Below are 18,168 nucleotides of genomic sequence, written 5' to 3'. Positions count from 1 at the left end.
GCTTGATTTTCTTTAGAGAAAGGGTTGCCCATCATTTTGATCCATATTATTTAAAATACATATAAATGCATTTGTATGTACTTATTTCTTGGTAAACACTAACATTCTCTTGTATTATGTTTCATAAAAAATTAAAAAAATATCTGGAGTACCAGTCATTTTTTAAGGTGACTGTATATTTCTCAAGGTCAGGGCCAAATGCAGAACCTTTATTTTCTAGACAAATAAAATAATCTAGAATTTTCCAAACGACACCAGAGTTCACCTTTTAGTCAGCTGCTATCAAAGAGCAATGTTGTCAGAGAGATTGAAGGAATATAAAGCCTTGTAGTACTTCTATATCTCTTTGATGCTCTCAATGGTTCCCACGTCTTTTATTGTCTATATTTTTATTTCTCGGCCACGCGGCGGCGTTGACACTCCCATACTGAACACATGGACAGTGGAACCCGTGTGATGGACAACGTATTGATATGGAGGGCAACATCTCTACCACAGCATCATGTTCAAACCGGAGGCCACCGGTTCTCCACCTGTAACAATGTGTAAACACGGGCCCCTGTCTTTCTGTGTGTGTGTGTGTGTGTGTGTGTGTGTGCTCCTCAGGTCGCCCCCTACCTCCCACACCTTCGTCCAGCCTGCTACCCCCTGCCCCACCTCCACCCTCCGGCCCTCCCAATCCCGCCCCCCAGGCCATCAGGGAGTGTCAAGTGCCCCTGTTGGACAGCGGCTCCCCGCACGTCATGCTGGACCCCCCTCCCGACGACGAGTTCTCCCCCAATTCCTATCTGCTGCGGGCCTGCGCCCCCCCACCCCAGGCCCCCACTGCGGGTAAGACATCCCCAGTCCATGCACAGCATTGGCTAATCTGCCTACCATGGAGTCTCTCTGTCTCTAGGTACTGTGGTGTGAGGATGGATTGGGATCTCTGATGAATCGGTAATATTTTGTTAAATAGCTCAGTTAAGAGGCTGAACCTGTTTCAGGTGAGCACACAGACAACTACCAATTAGTGAATTGGTAAAGGAAAAAGATGTGCTGCAGTGATAATTTGTGGTGCAGAGACACTAAATATTTTTACTAACTCGTTATTTTAAGTTATTGCGTGGGAATTTTACGATTCAGTTCAAATACTGAATTTGCAAATAGTTTTCAAATTAAAAAAGTAAGTACTGTTATTTATGAATGGAAAATAATTTGCTCCTTTCTACGGAAGTCATGAAGACTGGGGCTCAAAGCAGCCCCTTTGAATCAGTTTCCATTTTATAACAATAATAAGGGTATTTTCATAAAAACCCTTGTTATTGATGGAGCTTGTGGGGTTTACTGGATAGAATAAGGAAAGCTTGTTAATGTACCCTAACATTTTAAGAATAGAATAGAATTTTTTTTTCATTTTAGTTTGTTAAAGAAGACAAACTTGTGAAATTACCAATGCTTTGAATGTAGATAAATATCCATGTATTAGAAATCTGTGTTACTTTAGTATAATAAATTATTATGTTCAATTGATTCCAAAATGCACTGAATGTGTTTGTAAGATGTTGAATTAAGAGAATTAGTGCAGATGAGGAATTTCTATTCATTTCACTGAGTTCTCTTGAACGGCTATCAAAAAATGTCTATCAAAAAATGTTATTCTAAATCATTAGTCATTAGAAATGAAGTGGAAATAGGCCCACTTAATCCATTTCTGTATATCCTGCACATAATGGCTCTGGCTTTTCGTATGCTACCATGAACAAGCAAGAAAATTGTGCGTCTTTGAATGGGCTTTGCTTTTTTTCGAGAGAGTGAGAATGCAGCTGTTACCTTCTAATCACGTCAGTATTCAAAATGAGAGGTCCTAGGTTACTCCATTTCCCTCAGTGGGAGAAGACAGTGAAAGGAAAGGATTTGAGACGATTACTATGATGTCACACAGAGCCTCTGTTTGCAGTCAGAGATACAGTAAAATGGGCTTTGTCCGGGTTTCCATGGACTCTCACTCTTTTGTGCTCTTCTGACTGCACATTTGACACATTGATAGTAAGTTAGATATTATTACAAGTATTATTTTCCGCACTTCCGGATTCTAAAATGTGGATAGGAAGCACTGCTTTTGGCTATTGTGGTTTCATATTGCATAGTTCTGGGACTACATTTTCCTTTGTGTTTACACCAGTGAACATTCCCTTAATGTATTTGGAAGAAATTGCCTGCTATGTCATTTTTTGCCAGTGCACTTGTTTCTGGCTTGTGAGTTGTCTAGCACATTTTTATTTTACCAGGTTGGATAACTCCTCGGTCTACACAGAAATATTAAATATTGAATTGCATCCTAGATTGTAGCCTATGTTTGAATTCAAAAATAGGTCACAGGATGTGTATTGGGTTCTAGATAAAATCTCTTTCTGGCACTTTCTAACCAAAGTTAAGTGTACCGAATAAGACTTAGAAACACCAAAAATCATTAAAATATTAAATATAGCCTATTTTGGGCCTATATATAAATTACTTCCGAAGCACACCTATTTAAGATACTTTTTCCAAGTCTTTTTGTTTCTACAAATATTATCATAACTGTTGGAATAATACGATTAAACTAACTCAACGGTTGACATTAAAATAAATAAAGCTAGTTTGAATGAAAAGGTTGGAAACTGGTCAGGGATTTTAAGGGGACGGTAATAGCACTGGAATAGATGCTTTACATTGATGTTACCAAAGATATTTGCTAAATACGTCAGGAGACAGGATTCTCATTGGTTGGAAAAACATATCACGCACCGCCCAGAAGACCGTAGACCAATCGTGTTCAGAGTTGATAATAAATAAATGTTGTTATACTGTATGGTCACTAAGCTAATCAGTTTATTAATCCCCTATGTTGGTATGAGTCAAAGAGCTTTCTTTGTCCCAAAATTACCCAGAACACACTGCTCAGGCCATTGACAATGTAAGAGTAATGTAGTTGATTGGAAACTGTTAGGAACATTAACACCAATCTCCTAGAAATCATCTTTGATGTTACATTGACACGATCATTTTAGAATGAGCCGATTCAGAACGATGTCGTCGCAAACGTTACATCAAACGCCGCGTCTTGTGGCAACCTGCTCCATAGCGAATAGAATTAGCAGTTAGCATAGCGTTATTTCAGCATTATGTTCAGCCCAGCGTTCGCGAAGTAGCAAATAATACCGCACCGGAGAAAACCGATGGATCTGAATTCTGAAGCATCATGGAAGTGCGTCCACGCCCTCCGTCGTTGCCGTGGGTCAATGCTGATAGAAACAGGCCCAGCGTGGAGGCTACCGTCTACTGTCTTCGTGCCGGCTGACTGGCGGGGGATGACCAGGTAGGGCTTGATGTGTATCCCAGGCTGACGTAACGACTGACACCGAGACACTTTTAATTATTTTCATGAAGTTCGCCCAAAACGATTCTGATGCTATTGTATAGCACTCAGCTTGCCTTTGCATACAGTGCCACAATGAAATGGCACACTAATCCAGGTAGAAATTGTACAGGAACCTCATTTTACCCCATGAATGGTCCGAATGTCAGGTAGCGGTCCCTTTTGTGTCCATTCTATAAGCTCTGTAGTGACAAGCTTTTCTGTGGAGCTGCGAAGAGGGACTGGTCATCTTCTGATCCACATCGTCTCAGTGCCTTTGAAGTTGAGAGGCCACTGACTCACATTGTTCGGGGTCATCCTCCGTGAATAGGCTGAGGTGACACCCCACAAACTCGCAGGGAAAACATATATACAGTATACTTTCTGTGCCTGATCTCTCTGGCTTTTTTTGAACTACAGTGAACCACGTGAAGCCCTTTCTCGGTGAGAGGGCAATCAGGAGTGCTTTTATTTCCGAGAAGTATTTGCCAGTAACTCAAATGATCACAGGAACAAGACAACAAATTGAAGCTCGCAGGGAATTTGAGGCAGGAAAGCTGTGCAAAAGATCTCACTCCATCCCTATGGATCTGAATCGGTGAGAAAATCTGATTTTGTTTCAGGAGAATCGGTTGGAAAAGTATTTTTGTGTTAATGTGTTAATGAGATTAGCCTGGGCTCTAATCTGCCATCAGTCTTTATTTAAACTGTTGAGGAGGTTCAGAATTCAAGAGCAACGTGATTATAGACAATTTCAGACAAATTTGCATTAGGGTTCAAATTGGTTTACTTTTCAAATAAGCCACATCTATCTTGGCAAAACTAAATTAACTGTACTTCATCTTCTGTTTTCTGTCTGAAAGATATCAAATGAAAGATAACAAATGGAAATTATAGATATTTAAAAAAAATGTTATGTAACTAATTATCCCTTATTAATAGAGGATTAATAGAGGATTTTTGTTATATATTTTAATCATCTTACGGTTATGTCTTGTTATCAACAGATACACAAGGTAGTATTGTATATCTGTTTGTTTAACATTAACAGAAAAACTGCCTATGAAGGTTACTGATTGCAATTTGGTGAAGATATGTGAAATGTTTCAGTCCTGATACAGTTTAAGTGCTGACAAGGTTGATCTGGTGGTATTCTACTACAAAACTGTTGTATTGCCCCAAAAATATGTTTTACTACATATTATAAAAGATTACCTTTAATTCCCCTGTCGAATGTCACATCCACAAAAACTAAGAATACTTTAAAAGAAATAATTATGTTTTTAATTTAGATTTTCTCCAATTAAATGATTTCTATACAGAAGTGCGGTCATTCATGTTCAGATATTCTAAGAAGGTAATAAATTAATTGTTGCAATATAAAAACAAAGAAATAATAGTTTTCTTTTATCATTTTTTTTAATCAATACATATAGTCTGAGTCTTAATATGTCTATAAAATATTTGATAAAATTAAACACATTTATAGATTTTTATTGATTTGACCATGCTATTTTTAGGGATTTAAAAAAAATATATAAATCATATATATGATATATATATATTAACCCAAAATAAAAGCTTTGTTTTCTCCATTGTTTGTAAGCTATATACATGTAAACAGTGATTAGTTTATATGTGTAAACAGTATCGCCTAAAAACATAGGATTTAGTATTTTTTAGGGATCCTCAGTGGCCAAAAGCAGCAGCACTTCCTGGGATGCACAGGTTTGACTATTATGATTTTGATATCATGAATTGTCAGTCACTATAGGTATCCATGCCACTGTATGAATTTGAGAGTGTTAAATATCTCTAGCTCCATCATCGCCATTTTCCCAAACATGGTTTCTGCTTATTGCTTTAATTGTGGATTGGAATTAACATAATTGTACATATTGAACTATTGCAGGAATATAAATGGTCTGCTGATATTGATTTTAAATGTTTTGATCAATATCATTTTAACTTCAATAATCAAACAAGTTATATCAATGCTAATTTCTGGTGTATTGATTCTCCTGGACCGATTTAACGGCAAATGTCTGTCAAGGCTGATCGAGCATTGCGTGATTACAAGTAGCAGTAGTTCCTGGTTTTGAGTTTGCGTAATGTATTATTTGGCCCAATCAGTGTTGGCGAAAGGCAGTGCTCAGATGTGTACAGTGGTTTGAAGCCAAGTTAAAACCGATTCAAAAGGAACTGAAATAGTTTCTCTGGCCATAATCAAAAGTACTGGTGAATGAGTGAAAGGGAGGGGTTTGACCGGTAGTTGTATTTTTGGTGGGTGGCGGCATCCTTCTTTTCCACAGTAGTAACAAAGGAACAGACAAACTTTACAAAAGCTTTTTACTTCTGGGTAAAGAGGATATCTATACAAATTATTAAATATTTCATAACCAGACTTCACTCATCACGTGCACGCATTTAAAAAAAAAAAACATAAAATCTATCAAGGTCAGTCAGGTGGTGAAAGACTAACAATTGATTTCTCAGTGAAAATGTCGATACATGAAATAGTATTTCACAGCGGACTAATATAAGCTGATGGCTCCCCATTGCATTATAAAAGCTTTTTCTGTGATTCTTTGCTTCTCGCCCAGTCCTGTTTGGGAGTCAGACATTATATTTTTGACTAAACACTATTACCTCAGGTTGGCAGACAGGTCGACTTGTGTAACTGCACTGTAGACACCGTCGTCGTGTTCTGTATGGGAAGAAACGTGGGAGTATTTTTAGCTCTGAGCGGTACGACTGATCTATAGGGCTTTTGAGATTTCTTTGTCATCAATTCCATTGAGATTTCAAACACATCTCCCCCTTTGTCAGGTGTGCTATTCCCTTTTCTCCATTGTTCAGGTAGCTGGATAGAATAGATAGTATTTTAATTGCCTGTTGTTCTCTGCTCTGGCCCTGTTGATTTTGGTATGAATCCTGCTTTAATTTTTGAGATTCCATGTTCATTATGTAATAGGATAATGTCATTCTGTCCTGTCCCATAGCTGTTTTTATTTTATGTCTGCAAACTTCTCTTTTTTTATCTGAGGTAAAATAGAAAAATAACAACCAGCTATATTTTAAACAGTTTATTTTAATTATCTTTCATATTGCATATCGCCTGTTATTGTCTGAGGTTCCATATCAGTTTGATTCCCTGGGTTATTCTGTTATTGACTGATCACCTTCAACATTGACACCACAGTCATTCAGCCCCTTCGCTCTAATCTATACCACAACATTTTTCTCACCCCAGTGCAATCCACTGTGTGTCGCACACATGCGTGAGGTAATTATTCAGTTTGTGTCGCGCTTGAACATAAGATACGTATTCCGTGCTCCTAAATCCTAAATAAATTTACTGAAACCGTTTTTAATTCCCCGTGATCACATGAGTATGCAAAATATGCCTTTCTTACTAGGTCATAGTGGTTTTCTACACAGGAAGGGTCCTTACTCACTCCCAGCCATGCTCCTATTCTGTCCAAGTGGCCGGCTGTGTTGCGCGGTACGTGCTGTTAAGTCCTCTGCTGGTTTGTTGTTTTGCGCTGATCCAACCTCCGGCATTAGAACCTCACACACGGTCCCTCGTTCTCCCGCAGCGCCAGATCTCTGGTGTTGTAAAGTAGAAGTGAGGTGCCTGTGGCGTTGGCGGTGAATTGGTGCCGGCCGGGGCGTGCCTAGCTCAGACGCCTAGGCTCTCCGGGAGGGTTTGGCACGGGACTGCCACCGAGCAGCGGCACCTGCCGCTGGAAAGAGCCGGGCTCTTAGAGCATCAATGTCACCAATGTGCTATTTGTCTGTATGCTTTTTTCCCCCCACCCTTTTGCCGTTTCGTTTATCCCTTTTGTGAGAAATAAAATTAAAAAAACTGCGATATCACCAGAGAATTGGTGTGGCGTTGTTGAGTGTTTGATCACTCTGTTGTCTGTTCTTGAGGTGAATAAGTAAATGGAGGAAAAGCCCACATTTTGGGCCTCCGGCGATTAATGTAATGTTGTGTTATTTGTTTTGGAATGGTTTCAGGCTGAATGTGCCTGTGTGAAGGTGTATTGTCATCTATTCCCTCCCTGACTGTGGCTGCTAGCCAGTCTGTTATTACCCTCTACAGTAGTTACTGGATTAAAGGTGTCCTATGGCTCTTGCCATAAACCAACATCTTCTGAGGCCAGTGAGACAGTTTGTTTGTTTTTTCTGACCAACAAATCCTCTGACAGATGGTTAGATTCAAACTCGTTGCGGGGAAGAAGCTAACATCCCTGCGCGTGGCGTAGCCTTTGGACAGAGCGAGGCTTTTTGCTAGCCGGGCAGCCTCCCCGTCCAGTATTCATGCCTTTGCGTGGTGTGGACTGCTTTTTAATTAAATCCCGGAGAGAAGAAAAGATCAAGGTGACGGGGCTAAGTAGTGGGCTCTGAAACCGAGCTGTCCTCGACACATCCAGAATCTCACCTCTTTACGAGAGTCCGTGGCTCCTCAAGCGTAGGCGCTAAACTCACCGATCTGGTCAAGACGTTTCTGACCAGGTGTTTGTTCTGGCTCTGCCACCCATCCCGTCGCTCTGGAGACGGCCGACACAATTCTTCAAATAGAGTTTATTCGCTGGACACATTTCAGTTTTCGGGTTGAAACCGCCACAGTTAATCCTGCCGTTCTCTCACGTCGTACAATGTAGCCCGCTAAAGCAGCAGAGGAAGATGCACACTGCAGACCAAACAGCTTAATCCTGTGGCTTGCAGTTCCATTACAATTTGTCAATTTGAAGCCGTGGCCAAATGTTTGCCCGTTCAACTATGCCGGCGTCCGCCGCACGTCGAGGCTGTGAGAGCTGTCTATGAGTGCACGCTGACCTTTGGGCCCGTTTCAATGAAGACGTCCTCACCTGTCCTGTGTCCGTGCGAGGGAGCAGGTAGGAGGGAGATGGAAAAATGGCCTTTCTCAAATCATGCCACCTCATTTATTTTTAAGCAGGCTGAGTCACAGTAAAAATCACAATTTCTATTACCTCGTGCTGTCTGGAGGCTTCAGCTGCCCTGCTTAGATTGTGTCTTTTATCATTCCAAATTGACATTTATGCTTTTACTCGTATTGTTTTTCCAAGGTTCCCACCACTCATGTTAGGCAATTTATTTTAATCCTTGTCATTCTAGCCCATGGCCCGGGAAGCCGAGCTCCAGTAATTTCAGCGTGGCCGTGCACTGCTAACAACAACACGCGGACCGGGGGAATGTTGTGCCGAGCCTCCATTTTGCCGCGCGCTGACTCTGAACTGTAATTGCTTTCAGCCCTTTTATTGCCTCCTCAGCGTTCTGTCTGTTCTCTCCTGGTGCGCCTCTGACAGCCAAGGTGGGCTGTAAAACACACTACACCTGGGTCATTATCAGTTTTTATTCAGACCCGTATTCTGAAAGTTATTCGGGGGGAAAACAGACAGGCATGAAGGCCATTTCATCTGTGAGTGTTTTGACCGGGCTGCTCACAGGGAGTATTCAGCTGGAGAAGATTTCTGCAATTTCAAATAACTGATAAAAAACACTAAGACCTCTAAAAGTTTGTTGTCCTGTTATTTCCTTTGTCTCTCATATAATATGTATTTATCACGTTTCGAAAAAGAAGGACGTGTTGGTAGATGTAAGGAGAAGGATGGCACTTGTTATGGATGGAATAACTACAGCACAGCCTTGTTTCACATCTCAACAGTTTCCATATTACAGCAGCTTATAGCGCAGGCTGGGATGGGAAGGGAAGCAACAGAACCAAATATTAGTCACGCTCATATGGGCTCTTTACAGCGGTCTCAAAGATACCTGATCACTACATTTTTCCCAACCATGGTGAGGGCTACAGAAACGATCTATTCTATTAAGCGTGTTGCTGTGGCTCCGCTTCTACCGGTTTAACGTCGACGGAACCCATTATCTTATGACTTCAATTACTTTTGTTGAAATTATTTCAGTAAGTCATTTTGTGAGTGTGTTAATTGTCGGTATTATTCATATTTATTACAAACTCCCCATCTTTCATTTAATTCTTTTTTTTTTCTTTTCTGATACATATAAAGCAGACACATTCTCAATTTCCATTTTTGTTACTCTGTGGCGAGGTGCTGTCTCACTCAGAAAAGCAATTAACCTTTGAGAAGTTTCTTCATTTTGCATCCTTAGTGGTGTGGTTTAATTACATGGCTGCTTGTTAGTAACTTTGTTTCCTCATTTGCTAAATTCTATTTTGGCTCTTCGGCATCACGTAAAACTGTTGTTTTGTTTATAATTGGAATGATTGTCTTTCAGCCTGAAAACAAAATACTGTGTAATTCTGTGTTTTATAAGGATAGCTTGAGATGAATGTCTGTGTGTGTGTATATGTGTGTGTCTGTGACATCATGTATGTATGTTACCATGTGTTTTATATACTGTTTGTGTCTGTGAAATCATGTATGTGATCCTGTGTATGTGAGATCATATCTGTATCATTTATGTATGTGTGTGTGATCATTGGTGGGTGTGTCTGTGTGTGTGTGTGTGTGTGTGTGTGTGTGTGTGTGTGTTTGTGTGCGATCATGTGTGGGTGTGATCATATGTGTGGGTGTGTGTGTGTGTGTGTGTGAAAAGCAATTAACCTTTGAGAAGTTTCTTCATTTTGCATCCTTAGTGGTGTGGTTTAATTACATGGCTGCTTGTTAGTAACTTTGTTTCCTCATTTGCTAAATTCTATTTTGGCTCTTCGGCATCACGTAAAACTGTTGTTTTGTTTATAATTGGAATGATTGTCTTTCAGCCTGAAAACAAAATACTGTGTAATTCTGTGTTTTATAAGGATAGCTTGAGATGAGAGTCTGTGTGTCTGTGTGTGTGTGTATATGTGTGTGTCTGTGACATCATGTATGTATGTTACCATGTGTTTTATATGCTGTTTGTGTCTGTGAAATCATGTATGTGATCCTGTGTATGTGAGATCATATCTGTTGTGTGAGATCATACCTGTATCATTTGTGTGTGATAATTTCTGTGTGTCTGTGTGTGGGTGGGTGTGTGTATGTGATCATATGTGTGTGTGTGTGTGTGTGTGTGATCGTGTGTGTGTGTGATCGTGTCTGTGATCATATTTGTTTGTGTGTGTGATTGTGTGTGTGTTTGTGATCATTTGTGTTTGTGATCATTTGTGTGTGTGATCATGTGTGTGTGTGTGTATGTGTGTAATCATATGTGTTTGTGTGTGTGTGTGTGTGTGTGTGTGTGTGTGTGTGAGAGATTATTTGTGTGTGGGTGTGTGTGTAATCATATGTGTCTGTGTGTGTAATTGTGTGTGTGTGTGTGTGATCATATATGTGTGTGTGTGTGATCATGAATGTGTGTGTGTGTTATTGTGTGTGTGTGATCATGTGTGTGTGTGTGTGTGTCCACTATTCTCCACCTGGCTAAGCTCTGCTTCTTCACTGTGCAGGGCTGCAAGTCAACCTGACATCCGTTCCAGCAAAGCTGCTGCCAATTCTATAGCAGAGGAGCAGCTAAATGCCCTGTCATTCCCCCAATTCTAGAGCAGAGGAGCAGCTAAATGCCCTGTCATTCCCCCAATTCTATAGCAGAGGAGCAGCTAAATGCCCTGTCATTCCCCCAATTCTAGAGCAGAGGGGCAGCTAAATGCCCTGTCATTCCCCCAATTCTATAGCAGAGGAGCAGCTAAATGCCCTGTCATTCCCCCAATTCTATAGCAGAGGAGCAGCTAAATGCCCTGTCATTCCCCCAATTCTATAGCAGAGGAGCAGCTAAATGCCCTGTCATTCCCCCAATTCTAGAGCAGAGGAGCAGCTAAATGCCCTGTCATTACCCCAATTCTAGAGCAGAGGGGCAGCTAAATGCCCTGTCATTCCCCCAATTCTAGAGCAGAGGGGCAGCTAAATGCCCTGTCATTCCCCCAATTCTAGAGCAGAGGAGCAGCTAAATGCCCTGTCATTACCCCAATTCTAGAGCAGAGGAGCAGCTAAATGCCCAGTCATTCCCCCAATTCTAGAGCAGAGGAGCAGCTAAATGCCCTGTCATTACCCCAATTCTATAGCAGAGGAGCAGCTAAATGCCCTGTCATTACCCCAATTCTAGAGCAGAGGAGCAGCTAAATGCCCCGTCATTCCCCCAATTCTAGAGCAGAGGGGCAGCAAAATGCCCCGTCATTCCCCCCATTCCAGAGCAGTGGGGCATCGGGCCCCGGGAGGAGCAGTGGGCCCCGGGAGGAGCAGTGGGCCCCGGGAGGAGCGTTGGGCCCCGGGAGGAGCAGTCACCTTTTGTGTGGGTGCAGACAGTGCAAAGGGCTCATAATGGCTTGCGCTCTGCATTAGGCTGTAATCTGAGCATTACCGCAGTGACTCCAACAGACCTCCTGATCAGATCTCCACCGTGACCTTCGCTCTGCTAAGCAGATGAGGAGGCCTCCATTGTTGCCCGCAGGACCCCTCTCATTTGAGTCGTTCCTCAGGGGTTAAAAAGAAATGAGGGCTCCTTTGTCGGCCCGCGGGTTTGGAAGCTATCGCTGGATGGGCCTGTTGAGGTTTGGTAAACAACATATACAGCTGTCAGCCTGATTTGCGCGGAGGTTTGCAGTGGGGGGGTTTGGGGGTGGGGGGGGGGGACGGGAGGAAGAAGCGTTAGATGTGAGCCCGGTCAAGGTTATCAGAGCACATTAAAGTGTTTGTCCCAGAATGCCATTGTGCCCAGCCGCGGCTGCAGTGTGGAGTTTGATGGACATGTCCCAGGCTGTAATCCACTGCTCTTGGGCCTATTGTTCCACAGTTCCCAGCGTCCCTGCAGTCCAAACCCGGCTTTTGTGAAATGTGGGTTTTGTGGCGCTGGGTTTTGCTCCTGTTCCTACTCGATACGGTGTGGGAGATTACACTCACCAGCTCTTCAGACCATGGCTGATCACCGCTCCGCCCGATGCCACTTTCATCTCTGCTCGTGAGACGTTTTGCGTGCGTGTGTGTGCGTGCGTGTGTGTTTGTGCGTGTGTGAAGGGTCTTTCCCTTTCTCAGCTCCAACTGTCATGTCTTGTCTTGGTTTGATTGTCGTTCTTCGGGTAAACACTTACCAGCACTTATATGTCAGCAGGTAGGCCCACAGGATTTTGTACAGTATGTGGGTAATTGGTATTTTTTCTGGTACTTCTGAAATGTTCAATAGCTGTAATTAAGTATTCAAGGAGATTGGATGTGGTTATTAGGGCTGCTTATTTTCACTGTATGCTTTGCCTTTAGATTAGTCAATAAGACAGTTGTGGCATTACGGAAGGCGTAAATATTGTCATTTTTCCTCTTCAGCGGAATATGTTGATTCATGGGTGTCTTACTATTGTTTGACAAAGGTTATTTACTGAATGACCATCACGTACCACAGGCTTTGTGAAGAAAGCCTAAACCATATCAGTCTTGATGATACACGATTTTCTGCATTGTATATGGTGATATAAGAATTGTCTAAATGTTTACTTGTGGACTTGAATAATTAGTGACATTTTATGGTACCATTTAATTATTTGATGAATTGTTAATCTAATTTGCTAAAGCCTAAAGTATTTATCTACTTTGATTATCTTTTAATTAAAATGTTTGATTTGGGGTGTTACAAAAATAACATTTAATAGCATAATTTGTTTTTAAGGGCTTATATGTTGAGAAACCATTTTGAGTCCATTGTTTGGATAGATGTAGTAATAGCTAATATTTAGGCCTTCACAAAGTTTTAGTTCACAGCTTTAAATGTTCAGCTTTAAATTGTTGTCTTTAATTGAAAAGAGCCTAGCCTAGTCATATAACACAGGAGCTTTGTGTCCTGTTTAAGATCTTCAAATATTGAGTTATGTTAAGCCTTTTAGTGTAATTCTGGTCTATATATGCATAGTGCATTCAGCTACAAATATTATAAACATTGTACTGAGTTACAATGTGATTTGCTCACTCGACAGGAGACTTGAGTGTCTGTGATTTCTTCCATCTACAGCAGCGTTTCTTAACTGGTGGGTTTGGTCACGGGTGGTTTTCAAAGGGTCGTGGCTGTGTTGACTAAAATGGTATACTTAAGACCTTTTCTTTTGGAAAAGTTAATGCTACATAAATACGCGCAGTGTACGGCTAATTGTCTCCTGAGTTTTATTTCCATTATTTAATAAAACGTCTAAGTTGTGATATTTTACAACTAGTTAGTGTTTTGTAAGTGCTTAGGAAGTTCGAAAATATCACGGATGCTATGATTTGCGTAGTTGCCAGCATTGCTGTTCTTCTTGGCTAAACCCGAAACCTCAACCAGGCCTACCTGTTTCATAGAAAACAAGGGCCTGTGCTAACCCTCGCTGCAAATACACAGTGGTCTTCAAAGCGTATCTAACTACTGTTGGTAAGTAGCTGTTTCACAATGTCAGCTGTCTGTTGTTGCCGTGGCGCCCGCAGTAACAGAACACTGTGGACTTCTGTGTCAGGCTTGATTTGTACTTCTCCAGATTAACATAAACAGCTCTGCAAAGCGCCGCAGAGAAAGAAAGGGCTTTTGGGTAACTAGCTCGCATAGGTTTCGCGGAGGAGCTTTAGCGCACACCTTCCAATTCTTAACAACACGTTGTGAGTGTTCGAAGAAACGCTGATTGGAGGAGCAGTTCTTATCCGATCAAAGCTGGTGCTGACGGAGAACAACGGACAGCCTGTAAACAAATACAACTGTATGGACGAATCGTGTATTCACTGGGAGGCTTGACTTGTTTCCAAGTGCCAAAATACCAAATGCAACATGGAACCAGCACAGATCACAGTGAGACTCTGAGACAAAGTGAAGAAGCACCTTCTTGAACTGCATGGCAGCTTCTGTGACTACCCAACTGGATACAGGATACGTTTAAGGCAGAGGTAGAAAGCGTCACTTTGCCAAGAGATGAGGAGGGCCAGTTGGTGGAGCTGTCACTCAGTCCCAGTTCCGCCAAATGTCACTCCAACAATTCTGGTACAGCGAGGCCGAAGAGTATCCGGCTCTTGTCTGTCATACCATCAGAATAATGCTACCTTTCAGCACTACCTATCTTTTGCAATATTTGTGTGTCTGCAATGTCTTTACTAATAACAAAAAGCAGAAACCAGCTGGATCTCAGAGTTGCCCTGTCCACAAGCACAACACATTTTCATTAACTGATCAAAAAATAAAAAAACACCCAAAGCGATTTCTGTCCACTGTTTAGCTGGCTTTAGGACCTCTGCCAGTTCATTAAGGCCATGTTTGTTTTTTGATATAGGCTATTCTAAATTTACACTGAACATTGTTGAGAAAATTTATGCAGTTCAACTGGACGGCTAATTTTGTAGATTTTACCTGCAATAAAATGCTGTTGTTTTACCGTTACATTTTTTCACTGCTTTTGTATAAGCCTTATGTAAGTCTGCTATTACAGTTGTGCTCAAAGGTTTGCATACCCTAGGAGAATAGGTAATATATGTACCATTTGTGAAGAAAACGTGAGTGAGCAGGCAAAACGCGTCTTTTATTTCTTATGGGATTCACATTTGACTGTAGGTCATAACAGACTGTGTGTCACCTTGTGTGTCTGTAACAAGGCCAAACATTCAAGGGTATGTAAACTTTTTATCAGGCCCATTTGGGTGATTTCTGTTATCATTATGATTTAAAAAGGAGCCAAACAAGTATGTGATAATAAAAGGCGTCATGTGATCACTAACCTAAAATAAAACATAATTTTCTTGCATGATCAGTCATATTTTCAAAATAAATGCCAAAATGTCACAATTTCTGCCAGGGTATGCAAACTTATCTGCACAACTGTACATGTGCATCTTAAATATATAACATATTGAATGTTTCTCTTCAATTGATAATAAATATGTTGTAATGTTTTCTAATCTTTTGTCTTTTTAAACATAAAACCATAGCCTATTTATTAATGTTTTATCTTCTAGTTTTGACCAGTAAAAAGCCCATGGAGACAGTATGTTCTGCAAGAAGTATTGCAATTTGTAATCTTAATATGTTCACCCGGCACAGCCAGAAGAGGACTAGTCACCCCTCTGAGCCTGGGTCCTCTCTAGGTTTCTTCCTAAATTTCATGTTTTTCCTAGCAACTGAAACTCAACACTACTGTTGTTTGCTCCTTCGGGTTTATGGCCACTTTGTGACAATTGCTGATGTAAAAAGGGCTTTATAAATAAATTTGATTGATTTGATTCAAGTAGATGTCGAAAAAGGAAGCAATAATAAATTATAACATTTCAAAATGTAATTCATTTCATACAAACACGGGTCACGACTGAATTAAGGCATTCAGATTTAAGTCCTGAAGCACAACCAGTGCTGCAGACTGGAGTGTGATTTGCGCTGTAGAACAGTGTACTGCGTGTGTGTTCATTTTTTATTCATCCGCTGGCGGGGTCAGCGCCGTGATCGGGTGATATATATTTTTCTCGACAGTGATCCTGACAGGCTTCCATTAATTCATTTCAGTCCGGGGTTCTGTGTTAACGCTGGAACCGGGATGTGTACTACGCTCTAGAACACTGTTCCGCCGCGGCCCCTGACTTGTTCCTGTGTTCCCCTTCTCAGGTCCTCCCAACAGTCACCACAGCCAGTCCCTGCGGCCCCCGCTCCCTCCACCCCACCACCAGTCATCGGCCAACTCCCTGAGCCGCAACACCCTGGCCGGACGGCGCGGCGCGGCCCACGCCCCCTCGGCGGCCCCCGGGGAGGCGCCCTGCACAGCGGAGTCGGTCCAGCTACAGGACAGCTGGGCGCTGAACAGCAGCGTTCCCCTGGAGACCAGGTCAGTCACACTGTCGCCCCCTCATCCAGCCTCTAGCCTCTGGTCAGGAGCGAGGGGGATCCCCCTGCTCGCCCCCAGCTTCCCGCCCTGGCACAGGCCGAGGCCCAGCCCACTGACCCTCCCTCCCTCTTTCCCTCCATGTTACTCCCTCCTCATCTCTCTCACTCTCACTCGCTTTCTCCCTCCCACTGTATGTAACTCCCCCCCTTCCCTCTTCTCTCTTTCCCTCCCCTCCCTCTCTGTCTCTCTCTGGGGTTCTGGCACATGGAAGCTGTTTTCCCCCCTGTGTTCAGTGGTGGTTCCTGTGTGTTTTGCCGGGGTCTTGCTGGGCTGTGGGTCACTCCTCTGTGTTTCTCCGATCACACCCCAAACACGCCTTGAGCACATTTAATGAGGAGGAGGTTACAGGTCAGGAGGAGGTTACAGGTCAGGAGGTGGTTACAGGTCAGGAGGAGGTTACAGGTCAGGAGGTGGTTACAGGTCAGGAGGAGGACACTGGTCAAGAGGAGGTTACCGGTCAGGAGGAGGATACAGGTCAGGAGGAGGATACAGGTCAGGAGGAGGATACAGGTCAAGAGGAGGATACAGGACAAGAGGAGGATACAGGTCAGGAGGAGATTACTGGTCAAGAGGAGGTTACTGGTGAGGAGGAGGTTACTGGTGAGGAGGAGGATACTGGTGAGGAGGAGGATACAGATCAGGAGGAGGATACAGGTCAGGAAGAAGTTACTGGTCAGGAGGAGGATACAGGTCAGGAAGAGGTTACTGGTCAGGAGGAGGATACAGGTCAGGAGGAGGTGGGATGGGAGCTGTTCCTTGGACCAGAGGAACTTGAAATGACATAACTTCTTTATTTTCCAACACTATTGCAGAGATGCGCTAGGTTAGTGAGTTACTGCTCATGATGCTGGGGATTTAACTCTGTGTTGATGTCCTGGCAGCAAGAGTGGTGTCCTGCTGGGTTCTATTTTGTAGGTTTTTAAGCCATACATTTCCCAAACGTCTCCAGTATGTTGTTGTGTTGGTTGGTTTCCAGGGTTTGTGACCTCCAGTTCCACTGTGGCCAGTGCTTCATCGCTCTTTAAAATCCTCTTTCCACGTTTACAAATGCCACATTGTAGAAACACACACAAACACACACAAAACAGTTAAAACCAAAACTGCATCTCCTCCCCCTCAATCCCTTGCCCCCCCCCCCCCCCACTCATCCCTCCCCTCCCCCCACTCATCCCTTGCCCCCCTTCCCAATCCCTCTGTGGTCTCCTCCTGCCTCCTCAGTGCCAGTTCTCAGCAGGCAGATTAATAAAGCTCCGGTGCTGACATATGGGACTGGCCTCACACACTCCAGGCCACATTTCTTTGTCTTTCCGATGACCCTGTCCAGGGCATCTTTGCTGCCTTAGCAGTTTTACTGAGTTTCTGCCATTAATACTGCTTGGTGTCTACCGAGGCTCCCAGATAGACACAAAGCAGCCTTTCAGCTAGGCCTTGACCCTGCTCGGGCTGACGTGGAACCCCGCCGCTACACTGTCTATCACACTGCCATGGAGATAACACAGCTCATATTGCACGCACACAAACACACATGCGCGCTCGCGCACACACACACACCCAAGATGGACGTGCACAGACCTTCCGGGGGGGGCAGGTGCTCAGAATGTAAACGGCTTTGTGTCTGAAATCAATGTATTTTCTTTACATTTGTGCCGATTTATTTGTGCAGCACACTCTTGTCCAGTTCTTCCCAGAGCGACGTGATTGATGGCGAGACAGGAGTGTGGACTGTGACCTGACCTTCGATGTTGCCTGGTGTAAATCTACCAGTTAGCTAACTCAATCACTTTATGATCAATCTTAAAAGTCTGTTATGAAATAATAACATAATATAATCTTGCGCCTCGCTGTATGTCTTGGCGGGTGAGCTAGAGGTTGCGGTTTTACTGACACACCAGCCAATCAAGAGAGGAGGGAGGGAACTGGGACTCGGCGAGACGTT

General features: G+C 42.8%; 1 protein-coding gene across 7 annotated transcripts in view; it reads left to right on the top strand.

Moving 5' to 3' along the window:
• The window catches only part of si:ch211-12m10.1 (teneurin-2), a 259,810-nt gene that overhangs the window by 172,903 nt on the left and 68,739 nt on the right, over window positions 1-18,168 (top strand). For 6 of the 7 annotated variants that reach the window (XM_029120920.2, XM_034293165.1, XM_034293167.1 and 3 more), the window contains 2 exons: window positions 607-831; window positions 15,956-16,172. In XM_029120920.2, coding sequence (XP_028976753.2) covers window positions 607-831; window positions 15,956-16,172 — 442 coding nt within the window. The remainder of the gene's footprint in view (window positions 1-606; window positions 832-15,955; window positions 16,173-18,168) is intronic. The other variant, XM_034293170.1, reaches the window with a different exon arrangement.

The sequence above is a fragment of the Esox lucius genome, chromosome 7 (assembly GCF_011004845.1).
Source record: "Esox lucius isolate fEsoLuc1 chromosome 7, fEsoLuc1.pri, whole genome shotgun sequence".
Lineage (NCBI taxonomy): Eukaryota > Metazoa > Chordata > Actinopteri > Esociformes > Esocidae > Esox > Esox lucius.
The sequence above is the reverse complement of the archived record's forward strand: the minus strand, read 5'-3'. Positions and strand labels throughout refer to the sequence as shown.